This window comes from Paramormyrops kingsleyae, chromosome 5, assembly GCF_048594095.1.
Source record: "Paramormyrops kingsleyae isolate MSU_618 chromosome 5, PKINGS_0.4, whole genome shotgun sequence".
Classification (NCBI taxonomy): Eukaryota; Metazoa; Chordata; class Actinopteri; order Osteoglossiformes; family Mormyridae; genus Paramormyrops; species Paramormyrops kingsleyae.
In genome coordinates, this window is record NC_132801.1 from 4169775 (window position 1) to 4191619 (window position 21845).

At 45.1% G+C, this 21845-nt stretch overlaps 2 protein-coding genes across 5 annotated transcripts; one reads left to right on the top strand and one right to left on the bottom strand.

The window, feature by feature from the left end:
* Positions 1-323: 323 nt before the first annotated feature.
* Positions 324-4386, top strand: LOC111846579 (parvalbumin-like EF-hand-containing protein). 3 transcript variants are annotated; one of them, XM_072711912.1, is made up of 5 exons: positions 324-401; positions 2452-2566; positions 3103-3238; positions 3415-3530; positions 4016-4386. In XM_072711912.1, the coding sequence occupies exons 2-5, from the start codon at positions 2461-2463 to the stop codon at positions 4057-4059; spliced, it is 402 nt and encodes a 133-aa protein (XP_072568013.1). In that variant the 5' UTR covers positions 324-401; positions 2452-2460; the 3' UTR covers positions 4060-4386. The 3 variants fall into 3 exon arrangements, with proteins under 3 accessions (XP_072568013.1, XP_072568014.1, XP_023672681.2); XM_072711913.1 differs by lacking the exon at positions 324-401 and adding an exon at positions 1317-1350; XM_023816913.2 differs by lacking the exon at positions 324-401 and having other exon boundaries at positions 2430-2566.
* A 42-nt stretch (positions 4387-4428) lies between these two features.
* On the bottom strand, positions 4429-21572 carry st6galnac (ST6 (alpha-N-acetyl-neuraminyl-2,3-beta-galactosyl-1,3)-N-acetylgalactosaminide alpha-2,6-sialyltransferase). 2 transcript variants are annotated; one of them, XM_072711911.1, is made up of 10 exons: positions 21251-21572; positions 20402-20603; positions 17293-17401; positions 10538-10700; positions 10130-10304; positions 7740-7878; positions 7388-7491; positions 5891-5974; positions 5527-5626; positions 4429-5335 (listed from the first exon to the last, which is right to left on the bottom strand). In XM_072711911.1, the coding sequence occupies exons 2-10, from the start codon at positions 20518-20520 to the stop codon at positions 5165-5167; spliced, it is 1164 nt and encodes a 387-aa protein (XP_072568012.1). In that variant the 5' UTR covers positions 20521-20603; positions 21251-21572; the 3' UTR covers positions 4429-5164. The 2 variants fall into 2 exon arrangements, with proteins under 2 accessions (XP_072568012.1, XP_023672679.2); XM_023816911.2 differs by having other exon boundaries at positions 10538-10703; positions 21251-21561.
* Between the last annotated feature and the right edge of the window lie 273 nt (positions 21573-21845).

Here is a 21845-nt window from a genome sequence, read left to right on the forward strand (position 1 = left end):
CCCGGCTCCATGCCTCACTACATAGGGATCCATTCACTTCGGCCAACCTCCGGAAAGTTCCACAAGAGAGAGTGACGCGGTGTGAGGAAGAACAACAAGTGCTGAGAGCCTCAAAGTAAAGCCAAAAGTGGGTCTGTTGTGTAATCCATCTGCATGGTGATAAATATTTCAAAAAGCAGCAACAACTGAAATGGTAGGGGCGGAGCGAATGTTTTCCGCAATAGCACATCATAAATATATCATGGCTCGCTCCCAAATGTAACTAAATCGATCGCCCTTATTGCGAATTCACTACATCAGCTTTTTTTTTTTTTACTCTCACTGAAGTACGGCACTAAGGTCCATCAGCTGGCCCAGGGATCAGTTAATGAAGCTGCTGGATTTTCCAAATCAAGGGACCAGTGAGTAGTGGATATCAAATAGTCTGTCTGCCATAAGCTCTGCCCATTTGGGCATATTGACTGGCACCAGGCTCTGACATGTGCCTCTCAAAACTACTGCAAACTGCTTCCAGCAGAATATGAACGTCAACACCCTAAAATATGACATTATTTATATGTTTGCAGCTGGTTTTTATCCTAAGGGTTCTAAGTATTTTGCAGTATTTATGCAAGCCAGCAGATTTCTGGGAATAATTGCAGGGAAATGTTTTCCCTTAAGGGTGTTGACAATATGCTTCCCCCTGGTGGGATCTGAACCTGTAACTGTTTGGTCAGAGATACACTCAACAAGTTCTGCATCAAGTTGGTGCGTTGCGTCCGTGAACAGATTTATAAGCATGTGAGGCCGATCTATAGTCCTGTGGACAGATGTATGACCATGTGGGAGACCTCCATGCAGGTCCCACCATGTCCTGCTCCGCCCACGTGAGACGGAGAGAGCACTCCTGGACGTTAAGAGTCTAGACTCTAATTGCTGGTAGTTTAATGACTGGGGGGGTGACAGGTGGGGCAAGCTGAAAGAGCCCCCCCCCCCATCAGCAGGGGATATAAAGCATGGCTGGCCATGGAAAAGGGGGCACTCAACACTCACAGGCAAAACGAGTGCGGAGCAGGAGGGACAGCGAGAAGCACGGGTACGAGCGGTAGGGTATGACCCGTCAGGGGTTGGGTGGCTGAGTCGAAGTGGAGACCTCGTCTGATTACCGCAGGGGTGTTCGTGTGTCACGTGCTGCATGGACGATCAGAAAAAAAAATGCATGATTTTCTTCCGTCAGCTATGGGGGCGTCGTCTAGCACCTCCTTGGAGGAAAGCTTTTCAAATCGTGCCACAAGCTATGATAAGATTATTTCAGGATTTAAACCATAACACCTTGTGGGAAACGCAGGCGAGACTGAGTAAATCTCCCAGGTGGGGTTTGTGAACAGGACTGTAGCGTGTCGAGTAAACTAATTCTTGGACTGAATACTCTGCTGCTTACAGGCAGTCCCCAAGTAAAGGAAGTCCCACTTAGGGACAATTTGTACTTACAAACGGAATGCCATAAAACCCGTTATATTAAAAATAGTTTATAACAACAAACGTACGTGCTCTTTGTGACGCTCCAGAAAACATTGTGTGGCTTCAGCGATTTGCTGGCTCAAGGTACAGAGCAGTACCATATTTACTTTTATTTTTACTGTATATTATTATTATTAATAATTATGTACTGCATTAATTTTTTTGACTTACCTAGATGTTCAAGTCAAACACATAATGGATCTGTTTGTAACCTGAGCACACTGAATGTATTAATAATTTGCACTTGAAAATATTTTGATGCACAAAAGTCTTTGATCAGATTTTAGTCAGAACTGGAGTGTGAACTGGAAGCTGGTTTCTATGTTTTTGTTTCACAGATTTCCTTCACAAAACACAGGGACAAAATCCTGTCACCAAGGTCCCAACAGAGAAGCCTGTCCAAGCCTATGGCTCCTTCACATTCCGAGCAGATCTGGAAAACTAGCCCATGATGAGCCTTGGGCTCCTTGGCCCAGGGTCAGCCTGGGAGTTACAGCATCATTAGCAAATAAAGCTACAGTTAGACAAACGAACAGCCCCCCCAGGACGTCAGCTGGGCGCTAATTAGGAAAGGACACCAGCATTAGTAGCTAAGGGGCCCATCACTTGGAATAAGACGCTCCTTCAGGGAGCAACGAAAGATCAGATACGTTCCACTAGGGACAGGCGGGGAAGTACATTCCGCTCAGGTCAAAATTCAATTGAGCATTCAAAGAGGAGAACAATCGCAGAAGTGTGGCAAAACACAATAGTATCGAACACAGGTGCAGCCATATCAGAGTTCTGGGGAATGTCTTTGTACTGGATGTGAGCGTTAAGCCTTTCTGTGGAATGCTAGCTTTTAGGGCGTCAGGGGTCTTATCAGCAGGTCTGACGTGGCCGTTGAGGTGTGACCTCTCCTTCATTCAGTCTCACGTGCCGCTCCTGACTGCTCACGTCTCTCCGTCACAGAGCACAGGCATGGCGGCCGACTTCGGGCAGCAGGTGAAGAAGGTGGCCTTGGCCTTAGGAGCCTCGCTGAGCGACCAGGACATCGAGCGCATTCCCAGGGAGATGCGGCTGCAAGGTGAAGCCCAGGGCTGGCGGGATCTCTGGGGGCAAAGGGGGGGGGGGGGGGGGGTAGCGATGCAGAGGCGGAGGTGTAGAAACGGCAGGGCAAGAATGGAACGTATACAGCCTGACTGGGAACGCTGGAGGAATTTGGTGGGAATGATGGAAGGTCTATTGCAGGGACTCTCAACCATTTTTTTTTAAATCCAAGGACCCCCATGTCTCACCCCCCCCCCCCCCTACACAGGCTATAATACTGTCTCGCTTATAAGCATTCGGCAAAACAAGGTGTCACTCCACTGTGGTCATTAACACGCCTTCTTGCCCCCTCAGTTTAGTTTGCTCTCAAAACAGAAGGTGAATGATTAAAGATAAAAACCTATTTGGCAAATAGTTCTAATATCAGAAGTTAAACAACCATTAAAAGTGTGCTTAACTGAAAAGACCCTTATTTTTAGGTATTAGCCTTCAACAAAATAAAATCAATGCTGCAAATTATGAAATTTTTACTGAAGAACCCAGGTCCTATTGACCTGCTCCACCACCATCCAGGGAACTTCAACTACAGCTTATTCTTGGAGTACATGCGACAGTTCAAGACCTCGGAGGAGAAGGAAGAGATGATCGGGAAGGCCTTCCGCACGCTGGACAAAGATGGCAGCGGCTACATCGAGTGGAACGAGATCAAGTAGGGATCCTGGGGCACCTGGGGAATGGACGAAGGCTCTTCACGAGCTTTCTTAAAACCTGGATGGTGGAAGTTGTTACCATGTTGGCGTTCTGAGCCTAGACAGAGTGTTGGGTAAACGAGAGCGATGGTCAGCATGCTCTGCTATCCAGCTCTCTGGCCTTTTCACCCACCAGGTACATCCTGTCCACCATTCCCAGCTCGGTACCCTTGGCGCCGCTGTCGGACGATGAGGCAGAAGCGATAATGCAGGCCGCAGACGTCGATGGCGATGGCCGAATCAACTTCAAGGGTGAGCAGTGTGGGGCGAGTTGCACTTCTGCTATGTGGCCACCAGGGGGACGATCAAACGCCGTGCTCCACCTTGCGGCTAATAACGCATTAGAAAGGAGGCTCTGTCTGTGCATTTAGCCTCCTAATCGAGGCTTCCTGCAATGACATAAAGTAGCCAGCAGGAGGCTGGCTACTTTATCTCCCTGACCAGCGTAGTTCAGCATTCTCATCGGTGGGGGGGGGGCAGTGTAACCTGAGCCTGACCTGTCAGAGACCTGCCACCTGACACTTTGCAGCACCTGCTGGTTCTTCTGTGCCATGTAAACATAGCAGTTGACATAACACGTCACCTCTGAGGATGACGGGCACAACGGCCACCGCTACGCTTTGGAGTTCCAGTTCTGTGCCACTGCACATCACCATACCAACAGTCAAGTGGAACAGGATACAGAGGCGACAGTGTGTCACATCCTGCTTTTCAGAGTGTCACATCCTGCTTTTCAGAGTTCTCCGAGATGGTGACACTGGAGAAGAAACCAAGGAAATGAACGCTGGACCAACAAAGAACAGCTGGAAGGTTCCAGGGAGGGTGAGGCTCTGTGCCGATTTGGACCAATCGACCGGCACCTTGGACCCCCGGGACACAGAACAAGGCCTGTAATTTTAACCCGGAACTGACACGTCGATGTAAGATTTTTTCAAACCACTGTGTTAAAAAAAGGGGGGAACAAAGAAGTTTTACCCGTTTCAGACAGAGAGAGATAAGCAGAGGGAATACGTTGGGTTTTCCTAAGCCAGTCATTTAAATGGCATGTTATCCTCTATCTATCTATTTATATCTATGTCAGGGGCCTTTTTTGTTTTCAGGCCACATACGAAAGAAGTTTAATAAAAAGAATCAAGAATAAAACGTGTCCTGGACTTATTAAAAACTTTTATTAAAAACAACTCAAACACAATTGGATCCAAAACACCAGTTAATTAGAAATGCATTTAGATTTTGTGCATTAATCTGTTAATAAAATCTCAACTGGATTCACCATTAGCTGTTGAACCGAAGCCAATGATCACATGACACAGCACGCGGCCATCGCCACGGACATGGCCCTCACAGTACATTCACATCAGCTGTTCCGTAAGAAACAGGAAAATCGCAAAAGAAAATTTAACAGGCACTTGTGTGTGTTTTCTGTAAGCTCACACATGATTCATTAAAAAAATAATTTAAAAATCATATTTACATAGAATGTGCCAGCATAAATACATCTGTTGGGACCTTTGAGAGTCGCGGCATTGGTGCAGAGGTCCGATAGATCACAGACATTTCCTTCAATATTTTGCAGACATAAATCAGAGGAAGCCCACTTGGTGGAATTGCAGACCATGACTTTCGCAGAGCACAATAAGCTGAGACCAGGACGGTCTCCGTAATCACAGGGAATGAAAGGCAAACAGAATCGGACTCATTTCACAAGTAGCTTCAATACAAACTGAGAAATAAAATAAATATACGGATTTATTGGATGAATATAAGGAAGTGGAAAGTGTTCCCTCTCGCTCACCGAACACTGACAATTGTGTGTTTCCGACAAACACCCGACAGTTCTGGAAGCAGGATGTGGTGCCATGGCAACCAGGGGGGGGGGGGAGGACTCAGGACCGCATGTAGAGGCGGATGAGGCCTGCCTTGTTTAGCTGCTGCCACAGCTGCATCTCCATGCGCATGTCGTGGTTGACGTAGAAGGCGACACGCCGGTAAACCTTGTCATAGTAGTGGTCAGAATACTTGGTATAGTCTGGCGTCATGAAGCCGTAGGCGTCCACCTGCAGGGGGCAGTGTCCCACTGGTGTCACCTAGGGTCACCTCACAACTGGCTACATGCCATCCTAACAAATGGGCAGCTTATCGGACGCCTCCTTCCAGGGACTGCAGAACCAGAAGGTCCCCTGTGTTGTGCCCTCCCCCCAATCCCTTCATCATGACCATTCCCCCCCTGACCTTTGACCCCTCTTACCTGGTCACAGGTGTGCACCGCAGCCAGAAGCATGACGGCACCAGTGGACGGTCGATAAATGTTCATGTACTTGGTTTTCATGGTTGAGGAGCGCAGGAACCTGCAGCAGCATTCAAAATTCAAGTACAATCAAAAAAGGGGAACAAAATTAATGGAGGCCGCCCTCCTCTGCCCCCCAGTAGAGTGATGTCATCTGCTGTGGGGGAGCAGGGGTACGTGAGCGGACACTGTTATGAATGTGTGGGGCCACATTTTGCTTTCCAAGCAGACCAAAGAAGTGGGTATCTGATGGTGGGACAGATGGTGGGCACCAGTAACCCAGAAAACCCTTTATGGTCTTATACCCCTGACAAGGGGAGCTCACCTGTTTCTGAGGTACCGGATAAAGTCGGGGTGATAGATCTTGAAGTTCGTCGCTGTGACATTATCTCCAAAGTATTTTGGCGGCCTGGCATGAAAAGTGAAGGACAGACGAATCAGGAGAAACTCAGACGAGGAAAGGCCAATCAGGAGTCACTCGGATGAGGAAAGGCCAATCAGGAGTCACTCGGATGAGGAAAGGCCAATCAGGAGTCACTCGTGCCTCGTTTCCACCAACACAGAGCTGGTCCTGGTGCTGGGCTGGTTCTCAATTGGTGCCTTTCGTTTCCATCATTTAAAAGGATGGAACGGAAAATGTAAGATTTTTTGTCCATTTTTATTAAGCGCCTGTTTTGGATTTTAAGTTTCTATAAACTGCTGAAATGAAAAAAATGTATGACCCATTGCACTGTATCCACTTTTGTCTCCTTAACGGGTCATTACAGGACATTAGTCGTCTTTTTCAAACAGCCACAGTACTTTTTTTTTTGAAGCATTGACATTAATAACAATTAATAACTAAGTAATATTGTATTATTTAGTCAAATCATACATAACTTTTTCCTGTCACTGTTAGATATTTTTAATTTCTTTTTTGTATGATGTTAGACTGTTTACTTACAAGTTGTAACTAAAATAAAAATATTCTTGCAATTCTGAATGCTTTTCAAACGTGTTGCGTTAATTAATGAATGAATTATTAAATATCTCAAAACTAGAGCCAATCTGGCAAAACCAAAGTCATATTCTTAATCAGCACCAAAATCTTAATATAAAACCGTTCAGACATCGTTAGCACCAAAATCACTGCATACCAGTGTTATTCAAACAGGCCAGCAGACTGATCTTTTGTTTTTCACAGAATAAAAGGAACAATGTTACGTTATTCCGCTAATAAGCTGGCAAGTTGTTTTACAGCTAGCACCAATGATATTAGACAAAATGACATCGGATTGAATTTTCCAAGTATGTGGAAAGTTTGGACGCGACAGCCCGTCCCACTTTCCTGACGTTCCAGTCAGGAACATTTCCAGTTCCAGGTTCTGAGACCATCTTTTTGTGGTGCTCAGCTGGAGCCTTTTATACTGGCCCATAGCCAGGTTTTTGGAGTGGAAACATGCAGAACTAAGTCCAGAATGGTAAAAAGCCCAGCACCAGCACCACATTGGTGGAAACAAGGCATGACGAGTGTCTAATCAGGAGTCACTTGGTTGAGGAGAGGCCAATCAGGAGTCACTTGGTTGAGGAGAGACCAATCAGGAGTCACTTGGTTGAGGAGAGGCCAATCAGGAGTCACTTGGTTGAGGAGAGGCCAATCAGGAGTCACTTGGTTGAGGAGAGGCCAATCAGGAGTCACTTGGTTGATCCCCTTAGTGGTACTTTAGCACAGCTAGCCTAAACTCCAGCAGCTGGTCACTTGAACCAACAAAGAACAGCTTTGCAAGTTTGTTGTTTTTAATAAAAGTCCATCCACGTTTACCACCCCCCCGCACCCACTCACACATTGCTGCGCTCCGGCCCCCGCGTGACGGGCCTGCGTGTCACCGCGGCCTTCAGGAGGAGGTAGTCCCGGTCATGGTCAGGCAGGAACACATACCTGGTCTCCTAGGAGACAGGAGTTACAGGGGAGGAGCAGGGGTCAAAGGAGAGACCAATGGACCAGTAAATAAAGACTCACGATTTACACTGAGCTGCTGCCCCGCCTCCCCCCCCCCAATCGTGCCCTTTGCACAGTCCTCCCACAGCCTGACACGCAGACACACTTCTGACCGCACCCTGTTCATTCCTCATTCATTTCATGCCAGGGGTGAACACAGGCCTGACTGCGAGGTTCCCGGGGCGGGGGAGCCCACCTCGGACTGCGGCGGACCCTGGAAGCCTTGCTTGGCATAAGCACGCATCGAGTTCCTCAAGGTATTGGTGGAGAAGATGTACAGGGAGGTGCGCGAGCCCACGTCCTCCTCGAAGCCCTGGATCACGGCTCCGTTGGTCCTGGTAGACACACACAGACACACTTTAAACACCCCAAAGTGGGTGTGGGGGGGGATTGCAAAATGATTTGCAGAGCAGGTTTAAAAGTGTAATATGCCATTGAGACTGGAGCAGCAACAGATCGATTGCGAAAAACTAAACCCACCCAGTCGGTGAAAATCTGATGCATCATGACGAAAGTCTCCCAAGGGGGACCCCCCCCCCCACACCTCCCCCGGCAGAATGGGGGTCACACATCTCTGGCACTGTTATTTTGTGGGATGTGCGATGTTTGCGAACCCTTGCTTTTGAGGTCCCAGACACTTATGAACAATTTCTTCAGGCATGCAGCTGAAAATCATTTAAAGAATGATCCAGGCCAACTTAAAAAAAACAGCTTTCGTGTGGTTGTGCTCCTGCGCCATGTAAACAAACTTTCTGCTCCTATCGCCACCATTGACGCAGAATGGAAGGCATGAGCTCTTTGAGTCAGACACCTCAGCTGGTCACGTGGTTCTGTCTGACTTCCTGTGTATTTAAGTCTGGTCTGCACACCTCCACTGCATTTCTGACACCACGACGCACAGCAAGACTGAGCCCAAGGTTAAGCCTCGAGCAGATACTTCCAGCAAAAGTGTCGAGTCAGACAGCCAGGCGAAATGACAGCCAATCATTAGGCTGCCTCAGCCCTAACAGGCAGCAACGTCATAGCTTCTGTTCACCCAAATATTAATTAATGAACAATAGAACCTTCCCAGGATTGGAAAAGCACACAATAAAATAGGAAAAAATATATTATTAATTATAAAGATGGGTGTATTAAAGAATCAATCAAGAAATACAGTCCAAGCGTTTACAGTACTGCTGTATCGATTTAAAATCCAGCTGAATCCAGCTCAGACTGAGGGAAATCAGCCAGAAGCCGATCACATAATCAAATCACTGCACCCAATGGGTGTAACTGCATATTTCTGCAATACTTTTTCAATTTTCAAGTTAAGATCCCCAGTTACCAAGAGTCTGATGTTCTGCAGTGCAGGACAGAGCAACTTCTCTTATTAATAAAACATTATGAACATTATTTCTAAAGCAGGACATTGAAACAAGTGACCCATTGGAACCTCTCGCCACTACAATATGACAAACTAATAAAATTATAGCAAGCCGTGCTACCAACACATAACATAAAATCAACCTTTGTGCAGACTATTCACAGAATCCTCATACACCATTAGAAGGAACTTACATACACTGATAATTTCTCAAGAATTTCTAATTATATAATAAACTGGTCTAAGTCAGCAATACTTCCTGTCTGAAGGTGCCTATGACTCAAAATAAAGTGAATTCCTCTCATTTCAAACAAGAAGCATTAAATATTTGAGTACTAATATCTCCTCCAAGCTGTAACTACACTCCGTTAATAAATAAAATAAAATAAAAGATGATTTGAAATGGTGGTTCAATCTTCTAGTTAATTGTCTTTTTTCAGCCCCCAACAACATGCACAGATAAATGATTTAAGTCTCCGGACTCAGCAAACTTCACTGGAGAAACATGAAAGCCAGAATCAAATTATCAACACTACAAACAAAACATCTCGAGGAGGATTAGAAGCTCCTGACTATTTAGCAAAGCAGTTACAGTGTCCTGGACCATACAGCACTCAGATAACAACTCATGGATGGAACTCGGGGTAAAAGGAATGTCAGAATATGTTCAACTCAGTCTTACCCTTCGCAAGTAAAAGAGCCAAAAAAAAAAAGTATAATCACAATGTAAATGAAAAAATTCATGTTCCATGTTTTCATTGTTGGCAGAATCAGAGGGCTTAACCCTCTTTCCTTGCATGATAAATTAATTATACTTCTTGCGCAGCCTCGTTTTCGTTTGCAGGTTAAGTGCAGTGGGTGTTTTCGCACTGAGGAATGGAGAATGCGCTTAACTCAAAAGTGGGTAACTTTTGCTTGCTGGGAGAATAGACCTCAAAGCAATTAAAAGTCCTCTGGAGACAAGGGTGAACAAGAATTCAAGTATTTCACTTTCGGGCTTTTGATCAAGATTCATAATCTAAACTGCTCCAGTGACTGGCTGATCAGGCTCCCTCAAAAATGTATCCACCCCCATCTGAGACCACAGGGCTGAGCCCTGCATCAATACCACAAAAACCAGTTAATGAATTGATGCCTGAAATGGAGAACCAGTGCCAACAGCTGACGGACTGGAAAGCGGCTGACAACCAGCGCAGCAAGGAAGCTGATCTTGCACCCACCGTAAGACGTAGTCATGCTGGTCGATCTCGCGACCCATCTTGGATCCCTGCAGGATCCCACCATTCCCCACCACGGCACAGCGGATACAGGAGGAGCCGTTGGCCCGGGTCTCCCAGTCATCGAACATGAGGCGGCTGGCCGATATGTTGAGGATGGATAACGTCTCCGAGACAGCTGCAAGGAAGGGAGGGATGGTTTCTTCATTTGTTTTTTTGTTTGTTTGTTTTTGTTTTGGGGGTTTACTCCTTGACTGCCAGAGTCAGTATCTGTTCCCTCCTTGTATGTCAGAGCAAAAAAAGTTAAGATAATTTTTTAAAGTTAAGCTGTTGTCAACACTGAAACAATGTGATAACAGGTAGCTCGTGGTTGCCATGGTGACGGGCATCGTTGAAACCAGTGGCACTTACTGTTGTAGTCAACGCTTCCCCAGCCATGAGCCCCAGGGTACCGGCGGAGCCGCTCATACTCCTGTGGTGTGGCATGTTTGTGCCACTGGAGAACCGGAATCCGGTCCAGGAACGTCTTACTAAAGTTTGTGAGCTTCACCTTCTGCCGGATGCCATCCTGGCACTTCTGGGGGGTGGGGACATAAGATTCTGTATATGGTCTACCATTTTACACTACCCAATGCTTAGGGTTGACAAACAAGGTCAAGACAGACATGTTGGGATCACATGACCTCATAGAACCCCCAACCGGTATTCATTGTTGTCCTTGTCTCACTTGGTCGGAACAATGGCATGTCTTTAGAGGTCGGACCATAACTCATTACAACTGTTCACACAGAAATCAGGCATCCCGAGAAACGCAGACATAGGTCTTCAGGGTTCAGTCAATTGAGAAGATTCTAGATTTTTCTACAGTGACACCACCAGAGATGACACAAATGCATGTCATTCCTGTGCGTGAACTGTGTGTCAGAGATAACCTGCTCCAGTAATTGCCAAAGAAAATAAACCACCAATTGTTCTGAACCACACAGGCGTGACTCAGAGTTCACTCAAACCATCAAATGTCTCGCGTGCCTCTTCCTCTGATCAAAGGTTCATACCGACAATCCAGTGTCATCTCCTAGGACTTTGTTGCCTCTTCTATTACGCTGGCAGGCGTTCTTCGCTATTCACACAACAAATGGAGCGTCACTCAAGAGCTCAGGATCAATAACTCTGAGCTAGAACGCGTCACGGAGTCACATGGAGAAGGTCAGAGCCTGCTAATTTTTACCCATGGTCATCTCAAAATATTGAGCAGTCAAGTCAATGATTCTGAAATGATTCTTGCCCATTCCTCTGCCATAACTCGTGGATCAGTCCTGCTGCTTTTATTTTAAGTTGCTAAAAACACAATCTTTTCAGCTGTGGTGTTGACATTGGACAACGTGCCGACGCCCAGGACAAAACAAAAGACATATGGTCCTCATTCAGTCACACGGTGCCATTTGGTGGGAAAAAGAGAAGAAGCAAAACCCAAGCTGGAAGCTCAAGATTAGCACCGGGGCCACTAACTAAGAGATATATGAGGGTCATTGATGAAGCGCCGAGGGCAGGTGGCCTGGCTGGAGAGCGACAGCACATGTTGTACCCTGGGAGAATTCGTGTTTAACCCATCATTAAGGGAAATCTGGAAAGTCAGTCCAAAAGAACTGTGCTGCGAATACCTAGCACCCAAAGCTATGCCATTTCCATTCAAAGGCGACTGCAAATAGCAGCCAAGTCCTCTATTGTTTACTTTCTTGTTCTGCCTGTTAGATTACGATAATGTATATAAAGGCATATAAAGAAATGTCTTCTGTTCATAAGATAATTGTGTTAGAAAAAATGTAGATTATTTACTTAGGCATTTGTCCTAAGCAATGTTAAGGAGATGACAGACTGATCAAACGAGTCCAGCAGAACCCTTTGTCCAGATAATCCCAGGTCTTCTCAAGATGTCCATCAAGTGAGCAAGATAAGGACCATGAAGGTGCTGCCATTCAGAAACATCTACATGTCCCACATTTCATATGTTGGTGTCCCCTACTGGGTTTCTCCCTGCCTTGAATAAGCACCAGACCCCATGCGACCCTGAATGGGATAAGCAGGTAAGGAAGTATGGATGGGCATTTCATATATGAGGTACGATGAAAAGTTTTTCGGCGTTGTAATGAAATCTAAGGAGATTATCATGTCCTGCAGTACTCTTTGGAAGACACACTTAATAATCTGTTGATCTCTTAATTATCTGTTCAGATATAAATTTATAGCAAAACAGTTTCCATTTGTAGTCTGTCGCTCTGCGCTGAAATGAAAGTGGTCGCTGTGGCTGATGTATGACCGAAGCGGAGGTCACACTGGAGTACTGCACAGCCTTAACATGACGGTCTACAGTTCAACATGCAACTCAGCACACATATATACCATAAGGGGCAGTGTGTGGCTCAGTAGGCTAAAGCTGCATTCCATTTGCCTCGGGATCCGACTTTCGGATTCCGATATTACGTCACATCCGTTAAAAAACCGAGTCGGGAAAACCGAGTCGGATACGTTCCATTTGCCACAGAAGTAGCAATACCATGGACCCATATGAAAAAGCAAGATTTTTTGCTTAGCCGGACAACTTGTCGGATTTAAGGTACCTCAGTTTAAATGGCCTTTATCTTCCTTCACTTACAATTAGCCCGAACTACCTTAAATCCGACAAATAATCCGACTAATCATAAAATCCAAGTCTAGCCCGGTTAATTGCCATTGTTAGCAATATCACTTGATAACACATTAATCGCGGTGCTTCACGTATAAAACTCCGTAGCAACACATCCACAGATAAGTTGGACGGTATAGTGTGTGCGACCGATTTAACGAGCCACAAATGACAAGTAGTGCTTAAACAGGATAAAACTACAACTTTCCCTTCTGTTGATAAAGGGCGCAGCCATCTTGGACTCTGAACTCGGGATCCTCTGTGCTGCTCCAAGATATTTCTCGGATCTCCGAGGAACGGGAGCGCGCATGTCGTCACTTCCGGCTTCGAAACTCGGAATCCGAGTTCCGAGGGCAAATGGAATGCAGCATGTGGCTCTGTGCCTGTGGTCAGAAGGTCCTCAATTCAAGCCTGGCTTTGGCACATCTGCAGGCCCTTGAGCAAAGGTCCTTATCTCTATGGAGTGCACCAGGAGCCCCTTTGCAGGGGGCCCATTGCAGGGGGGGGCATTCCTTCCCTCTTTGGAATAATTACCTTGTAACTTCAGATGTAAAAGTCACAGACACATGCCTGATACCTAAAATCAAAGTTGACCCCTTTACAATCAATTGTTGGAAGCTCAATAACCAAAATGAATAACTGTGTATAATTTATGGACATGCAAATATAACAAAAACAGCTGGAAAAATACAAAAACCTGCCTTTGTGTCTTTTTGTAAATATTTTAAAGAAGTACATGATGGAATAGGTCCCATTTTAAAAATGTGGTTCCCTAACTTGTTTTCTACATGTGTGCCCAATTTCATGTCATTTGATGTAGCCGAGCAGGTTTTACAGAGGAAAGAACAAATGGTGCGACTGGGAGCCTTTCATATCCAAAACCTATCGGAAACCAATCTAAAATGGCCACAGTTTAACTAGCAGTGTGTTTTGGGATAGCGTCTTTCTTTCTAAATGCATTACCACTTATGGGTCATAAGAAACATTTTGTCACATAACATCACCACACATTTAGAGGAAAATTTATATTTTATTCACAGGACTTGTGCCAAATATATCCAAAACCTATCCAAAACCTATCCAAACTGGCCACAGTGTAACTAGCAGTATTTTTTGGGATAGCGTCTTTCTTTCTAAATTCACTACCACTTACTGGTCATAAGAAACATTTTGTTTCTAACCCTAACCCTAACTCCACATAACTTTGCCCAAACAAAGCGCGACAAGTGCCTTGCATAACTTTGCCCAAACAAAGCGCGACAAGTGCCCGGCATAACTTAGCCCAAGCAAAGCCCGACAAATGCCCCGCATAACTTTGCCCAAAAAAACCCGACAAGGACCGTACATAACTTTGCCCAAACAAAGCCGACAAGTACCGTACATAACTTTGCCCAAACAAAGCCGACAAGTACCGTACATAACTTTGCCCAAACAAAGCCGACAAGTACCGTACATAACTTTGCCCAAACAAAGCCGACAAGTACCGTACATAACTTTGCCCAAACAAAGCCGACAAGTACCGTACATAACTTTGCCCAAACAAAGCCGACAAGTACCGTACATAACTTTGCCCAAACAAAGCCGACAAGTACCGTACATAACTTTGCCCAAACAAAGCCGACAAGTACCGTACATAACTTTGCCCAAATAAAGCCGACAAGTACCGTACATAACTTTGCCCAAACAAAGCCGACAAGTACCGTACATAACTTTGCCCAAACAAAGCTGACAAGTACCGTACATAACTTTGCCCAAACAAAGCCGACAAGTACCGTACATAACTTTGCCCAAACAAAGCCGACAAGTACCGTACATAACTTTGCCCAAACAAAGCCCCGCATAACTTTGTCCAAGTAAAAGCCAAAAGCGCTGCGCATTACTTTGCACACGCAAAGCTTGACAAAGGCGATGCAGAACTTTTCCCTATGTACCACAATACAATTGTTACCAAAGCAGATGTTAATTATAATTTGCTGAATCATGGAATTATAAAAATCTATAGAATAAAAGAGTAAACTGTAAATAAATGTACTTACATGTGGAGGGTTGCATACTCTGCGTACTCGAGACACTCCCACAAAAACTGCACCAGCAGAGAATAATTTGCGCATTTATGTCCCCAGCGCGAAAAACAATGCCCAATCAGCACATCCCATACCATTTTGCAAACCTTAGACGCACCTCTATTGGATGAAGCAGATGACACTGTAAGTTGATGTTCATACAAAAAGTTTATTATGGTGAAACATAATAACCATGGCCAAAGGTTCAGTGTGTAAAAAATGGCATGCTAGCAGGGAATCAGAGCATGAATCTAAAAAAATACTTGACAATGAAAAATGACAGTAATTGAATTATGTACATAAGAGATCAAGCTTTCAAACGAGGGTAACTTTGTCATTTTCTTCAATGGTTTTCTTATAAAATTCCGAAGATGAAAAACATAGCGCGAATGTAAACAATGCCGACAGACATTTTTCTGCGAAGAGTGAGCAAGCTATTTGAGAGCATGAGAGTCATATTTATGGAAAAATGGGTGTTTTGTCTTAATACTGTGACGGTTTATGAATTGTTGGTCGTGAAGGAAATAGTTTGAAATGCTTAGTTTTCATTTTATTAACACTTATATTTCACTTCCGGACACTCGACCCATTTAAAGATGGTTGCCATGGTCATTTTGTTTTAACTTTGTACATATATTATAATAAAGGTTTCTTGTACTGTAACAAGCCGTTTTTGGTTGATTTTATACATTTGTTTCTTTTATTGAACGTCATTTTTCTTTGTTATTGAAAACTCGGGACGTATGCGTCCGAACCACTAGAGGGCGAATTCCGAAAAGTTAACCCCCAGCTCCCTGGGCGCTGCAGCAGGGGGCTGCCCTTCACTGCCAGCTCCCTGAGCACTGCAGCAGGGGGCTGCCCTTCACTGCCAGCTCCCTGGGCACTGCAGCAGGGGGCTGCCCTTCACTGCCAGCTCCCTGGGCACTGCAGCAGGGGGCTGCCCTTCACTGCCAGCTTGCTCTCCCCTACAGAGCAAGATGGGGGAGGCAAACAGAGAATTCCCCCACAGGGATCAATGAAGTATCTAATATTATTATATCATAGCTGCATTACCACAAAGGCCTGGCATGGATGTGAAAGTGTCAAATATCAGTCATTCTGAAAAGTACTTCATAGCTGTATGGTGCCAGAAGGGTACGGCCCTTCTTTGATTTAATCATTGATCTTTTTAACGTAACGTGCGTCCACCCGCTCAACTGCACCTTGGTCACTCGGTAACACATTTAGCCATTGAGTCATATGACTCATTTAACATGATTCTTAGGTAAGTCATACTCGCAGGAAAACATACTTGTGGCTCAAGAGCCAGCTGTTAAAATAGTGTCACCCCCTGTCCAATAGTGAGTTTTGTTAAGTAAGCTCACTGGCCAAGCCCACAACACAAGAGAAACTTTTCAACTAATTATATTTACAGTGGATCCTTGGTTCTTGAACTTAATCCGTTCCAGAAAGCTCTTTGAGAACTGATTTGGAAGAAAACTGAATACATTTTTCCCATATAAATAATGTAAATTGGATTAATCCATCCTGGACCCCCAAATGACTGCCTATTTAAACCTGGATTAATACAAACATAATGCTAAAACCATAAACAAAAACTTTAAAGCCCATAAATACATGAAATAAATGAAAATTTACCTGCACTTTACTGGTACTGTACAGAGCTAATGACATACAATTATTTCCTTTTTAAGCTCTATTGTGGTTCTCACAAATTTCCTTTTTGGTTTGCTGCGATCACTAACCATCTTAGGAACTACGGTGGCTCATTTAAAAACAAAATAAGCAACAAAAGCAAAAAAAAACATGAGAATATTCACAGCACAGTTTGGCAGACATGTTCCCTAGGCGTGGACTTGCTCATAAGCACGTATTCTCTCTGTTGCTTAAGCACAAGAAGATGCACGCTTCGTCAGACAGGTTGCTTTAGCACGAAAGGGTTGGTTGGTGAAGAAGCAAAGATATGTTTGGCAACCGAGACATTTTTTTACCGAAAAATATGGCTGAGAACTGGATTGCCGAAATGTAAGACATACAAGAATTCCACTGTATTTAAAAGACCCTCTGATTCAAATTGAGCTTTTTAGGATTCACATGAAATCCATAATTTAATAATCGCCTCCCTGTAACAACACATTATGTAATAATGCGCATTACGTAATAACTTGACAGAATAACGATGAAATGATGATAATAGGGTAATGTGGCAATATAAAATTATAATGTAATCTATAAATTTGTGACATTTTGTCAAGTTAATACATAGTGTATTGTTACACAGTGTGTAACAATGCACTATGTAATATCGCATTATGTGTTGAGAATTTCTTACATTTTGTTGAGTCATTACATAATGCAGCATTATCACAAAATGCATTGCTACGGACCCTCAACCGCATGCGACGGCAGTGGGCACTCACCGTCTGAAAAGGCACATAGTCTACAGCATACTTATCGCCGATGTACGTGGGCTCTGTCGTCTGGCCAGGCTTGGAGGTCTTTGGGGTATTAGGGGTCCCACTTGGCTGCCTGACCACAGGGACAAAAAGGGGGTTAGAATCTGTGAAGGCGGGGGGTTAATGTCCATCCACCCACTGCATAACCCTACAGCAATTAGAGTAGTTTGCACAGAAACTTCCAGCGACAAGTAATGCATGCAAACATAGATAACCAAACGCCTGGCAAACATACATCCCATCCAAGGCGTGTCCCTGTCTTGTGCCTGATACCGGGACTGGGACCGGATCCACGCCCCGCCCCAACAAAAAAGTGCCGCATAAGCATTTGGAAGCTAGATGACTATAGACCCATTCCTGGGTGTACCTCAAAATGAGCTAAATACAACCGATCTGCTTCTAAAAGCAGACACACCAAATGGCATGGTCTCAGATTCAGGGAACGCAGCCCAGTAACCCTAAAAGCGAGATGATGGTACTTAGCCCATCGACAGGCCGACATTACCCAGCGCCGACTGACTGAGCACCAAAACCACCAGGATGGCTGACTTACGCCCATTAGCCAAAATACTATCAGAGCTACAACTAATTCCTTTTTGAGGCTCGGTGTCATTGAAACAGAAGAGAAGACCGACGTTTCCCCATTCTCCTCTCCATCCTGGGTCACATCTACTGCTCCATCTTGTCCTCGTGGGGGATTCCCTTCTGTGGGGGGATTCCCCTCTGTACCTTTCGACATTTGCACTCAAAAAGGTTTCATCCTTTTTGACTGTTTAAGCAGAAAACCGCCGCTTTGTACAACTTTGGCTCAGCTTTCCATGATACAGATTCCATAATAAATTCATATACAGTGGTACCTCGGTTCTCAAACTTAATCCGTTCCGGACTCCGGATTGAATCCTAAAAAGTTCGAGTTCTGATCGAATTTTTCCCATAAGAAATAATGGAAAACCAATTAATTGGTTCCCGGCTCCCCAAAATTACACCTAAATATGTTTTTTTTTTAGCATTTAAACACAAAATGAACAGGATAAAACAAGAAGAGCATTTTTTTCTTAATGGCTTCCAAAACGATAAAGATCTTATCCCAACATTACCCCTGTCCTGCCCCGATCGTCCGCTCCTTCCGTGTGCGACGCCCCCTTGTTAACCTCGTGTGGGATCCCCATGTGATCAGCTGTTTCTGGTTGTTGTCATTGTTCAGTTTGTTTCCCCAGTCCGGTCATTGGGTGCGTTCGACTTGCTTACAGCGCTGGTTTAAATCAACGCATTCTGATCCTGACACGTAATTGTACACGTAAGTTAGTGGTTTATTTATTGTTAGTTACTGTAATGTTGCGCTGCTTTATTTGGTTAATCGTCCTGTCTGTGAAGAAGGCATTCAAGTAAGAATTGCATTGTAGTATGACTCATTTCCTGGCGCGTACAATTTATATTAGGTCAGCGTTCACAGTTCAATTTCTGATATTCAGATCGAGTTCTAGGTCAAACTGGTTTGTTCGACTTTCAAGAAATTTGAGTTCTAGTGAGTTTGAGAACTGAGGTACCACTGTACGTTCATACACTTTCCTTAAAATGAATTACAAATCATACACAGCAACATCTTCTTCCTGTCAGTAATTTATTGCAAATTCAGTCTGGAAAAAATTGAAAGCCTGGGGAAAAGTTCACCTTTCAGCTGAAGGATGATTCTAAGCACAAGACCAGAGCAATAAAGGAGTGATTAAAACCAACAAGGTTCCACAGTCGTCCCCCCCCTGCCTGTCCTGACCTCAGCTGGGCCTTCCACATTTATATCTGGACAATAAACAGTTTTACTTTAGAAACTGGGACTCTGCTATTCTGAACTTCTTCTGCTGCCCCCTGGAGGATGGGCTCCCCCATTGGGTCTGGTTCCTCCCAAGGTTTCTTCCTGCTGGGGAGTTTTTCCTTGCCACTGTCGCCACTGGCTTGCTCACTGGGGGCTTTGAGCAGGAATTGGGCAGGAATGCAAAGCGCTTTGAGACGATGTAATGTTGTGAATATACACTACATGAATAACACTGAATTCTGAAGCATCCTGACACTCTGGCATGATCCAGACACTCTGGCATGATCCAGACACTCTGGCATGATCCAGACACTCTGGCATGATCCAGACACTCTGGCATGATCCAGACACTCTGGCATCCACAGAATCTCATCGGCACATTCTTGGCACTGAAATAAGAGGCTTTCTGCAAGTGACAATTGTACTTGCTGAATTGCTGTCAAAAATACCAGCAAAACAGTTACCCCATAATTGACAACCACATTCCACAAATATATTTCAAAACAAATTACTTTTTAAAAGATAAATCAACAAACTAAAAGTGCATGGGCTAGGTAATGAAAAAGCTACATACTTAGATGGGACAGTTATAGAGGGTTGGAGGTAATTTCTGATTCTGCTGGTTCCATTGAAAACAACTGGTTATTACCCAGAGTACATTTTTTTCCCCACAAACTGCATGTTTCAAGCCTCCTGCTACGCTGGACAGGCTCAGTCTGAAGGCATGAATATCAGAACAGGATGATGAGAGTGGAAAACAAGGATAAAATGGCTGAGAACTAAATGAGAAAAAGTGAGACAAAAAAATAATCGCTGGTTTGACTCCTCTGCAGAGAGAACCCTAAGGCAGGAAGTGAGAGTAACCGCGGAGGATTCCGTTTTCATGGGGTTCATGGAGACTTAGCAGACGGGCTAACATCTGAAGCACGGGCGGGATAAGGGGGGGTGCAAACCAAGGTGCTACGATAAAATATCCAACAACAAAATTAGTCAAAAAGGTAAAACTATCGACCAGTTAAGTCTCACAGGGTCTTGTAAGAAAAAATAATTAGAAATCAACCTCAAGAGTTTGATGTTCTCCCGTAAAATCTGTAAAACACTGAATGTAGACCATAACAATTTCAATCATGAAAACCACTGAGATCACAAAGTATTTCTTGCAAGTACGAGCTGTACGCCAACTGGACGAGCGACTACCTCTTTCTCTCAGACAAAACACTAAACCACGTGACACGCTGAGGGTTCGAGCAGTGGCAAACCCACCTGCTGGGGTAAGGCTGTACAGGCCGTAAACGGGGGATGACGAACAGCAGGTAGAGAATCAGCAGCACCATCACAAGGCCAAGGCACAGCACCAGACATTTTGGATAACTTATGGACATCTTCTACAGCTGGGCCCTGCTCCTCCGGCCCGTGGTGGACGTCCAGGATGCCCACCACGTAGCAGACAGGTTTCTGAGGAGACCTGTAAGGGCAAAGATACCACAAAGATTTTACAAAAAGACAGAATTTCTTTTTAGTACTTCACTGCTTAAGACCCCACTGTTTTGGTTGCTTTTAAAGACAAATGTTATTTTTGACACAGAAGAGTGTAAGGCGCCTGGAATCAAGTGAGTCGCACTTTAATTTACCGAAGTTGGCAGCAAACGTGAGAAATAGCAGCTGAACCCCCCTGCTGCTCAAAATCATTCAGTCAGTTCCTCTCCTCTCTATCTCATGACTTTATCCCGGCAGAAATTCATGCCGATATATACAAATAGTGGGCTTTTTTTGCAGCCGGTACTAAAAACGTAAACATCTATTTTGTTTTTCGTTGTAAATAACGACATATGTCACTGTAATATCTCAGGCACCCAAGGATTTCGTAACTACCGTTAGAGGCGTTTTAAACACCACCAGCAGTGCTGGATGTTTTATAAAACATCAGACACCATAAATAGAGCGGCTTCAGACGGCGTCACAAGGCGCGGCTGAGCGCGGACCCGGACCCCGAAGCCGCCCCGACCCCGGAAAGTTTTTTAAGAAACTTTAACACGGGAAAGTTCCTCCGCTCACTTTTCTCTCCAACCCAGACTAAGTAGCGATCATCTTCTCCAAACAAAGGCTACTTACTACAGCATCAGCCGAAGGAAGAGGGAGGCAGGCGCCCTGTCCGAGTACGAGGCGATCCCACCATCCGGATCAGGGATACAACGTAGCGTCCGACGGCGAGTCGCCTTTCGCTCTGAGCTGCCTCTCTGCCCCTGGCCAACAGGGGCCGCCCCATTGTGAAACCAGCAACAGCTGCTGGCAGTCTGTTGCCCGCCCCCCTCGCCGCTTCTTCGCCTTCTTCTCCTCCCCTTCAGTTCCTCTAGCGAAATAATGAGGCGCTGGACAAAGAGCGCTGCGGGCAGATCGCCGATGGGCATGTATTCCCACATGGCTGGGCCGCCGGTCCAGGGCGCGCACATCCCCGGCTCGGACCGGATCTGAGCCATCACTGCGTCCGTAGGCGGCTCGATGAGCGCGACGAACTGGGCGCCCGGGAGCCGCAGCCTGTGATTGATGCGTGCAGGCGCGCAGTAAGGCGTGCAGGTACGTGTCGGTCCCGAGCTGACTTGCAGTCGGTTATTTATGTAAATCATCCTTCGAAGCAAATTCTTTCAGCCTCCGGCTATGTTTCCTCAACAAGAGCCGCTGTCTTTAGTGGCCGCCCTTGAGAGGCAGA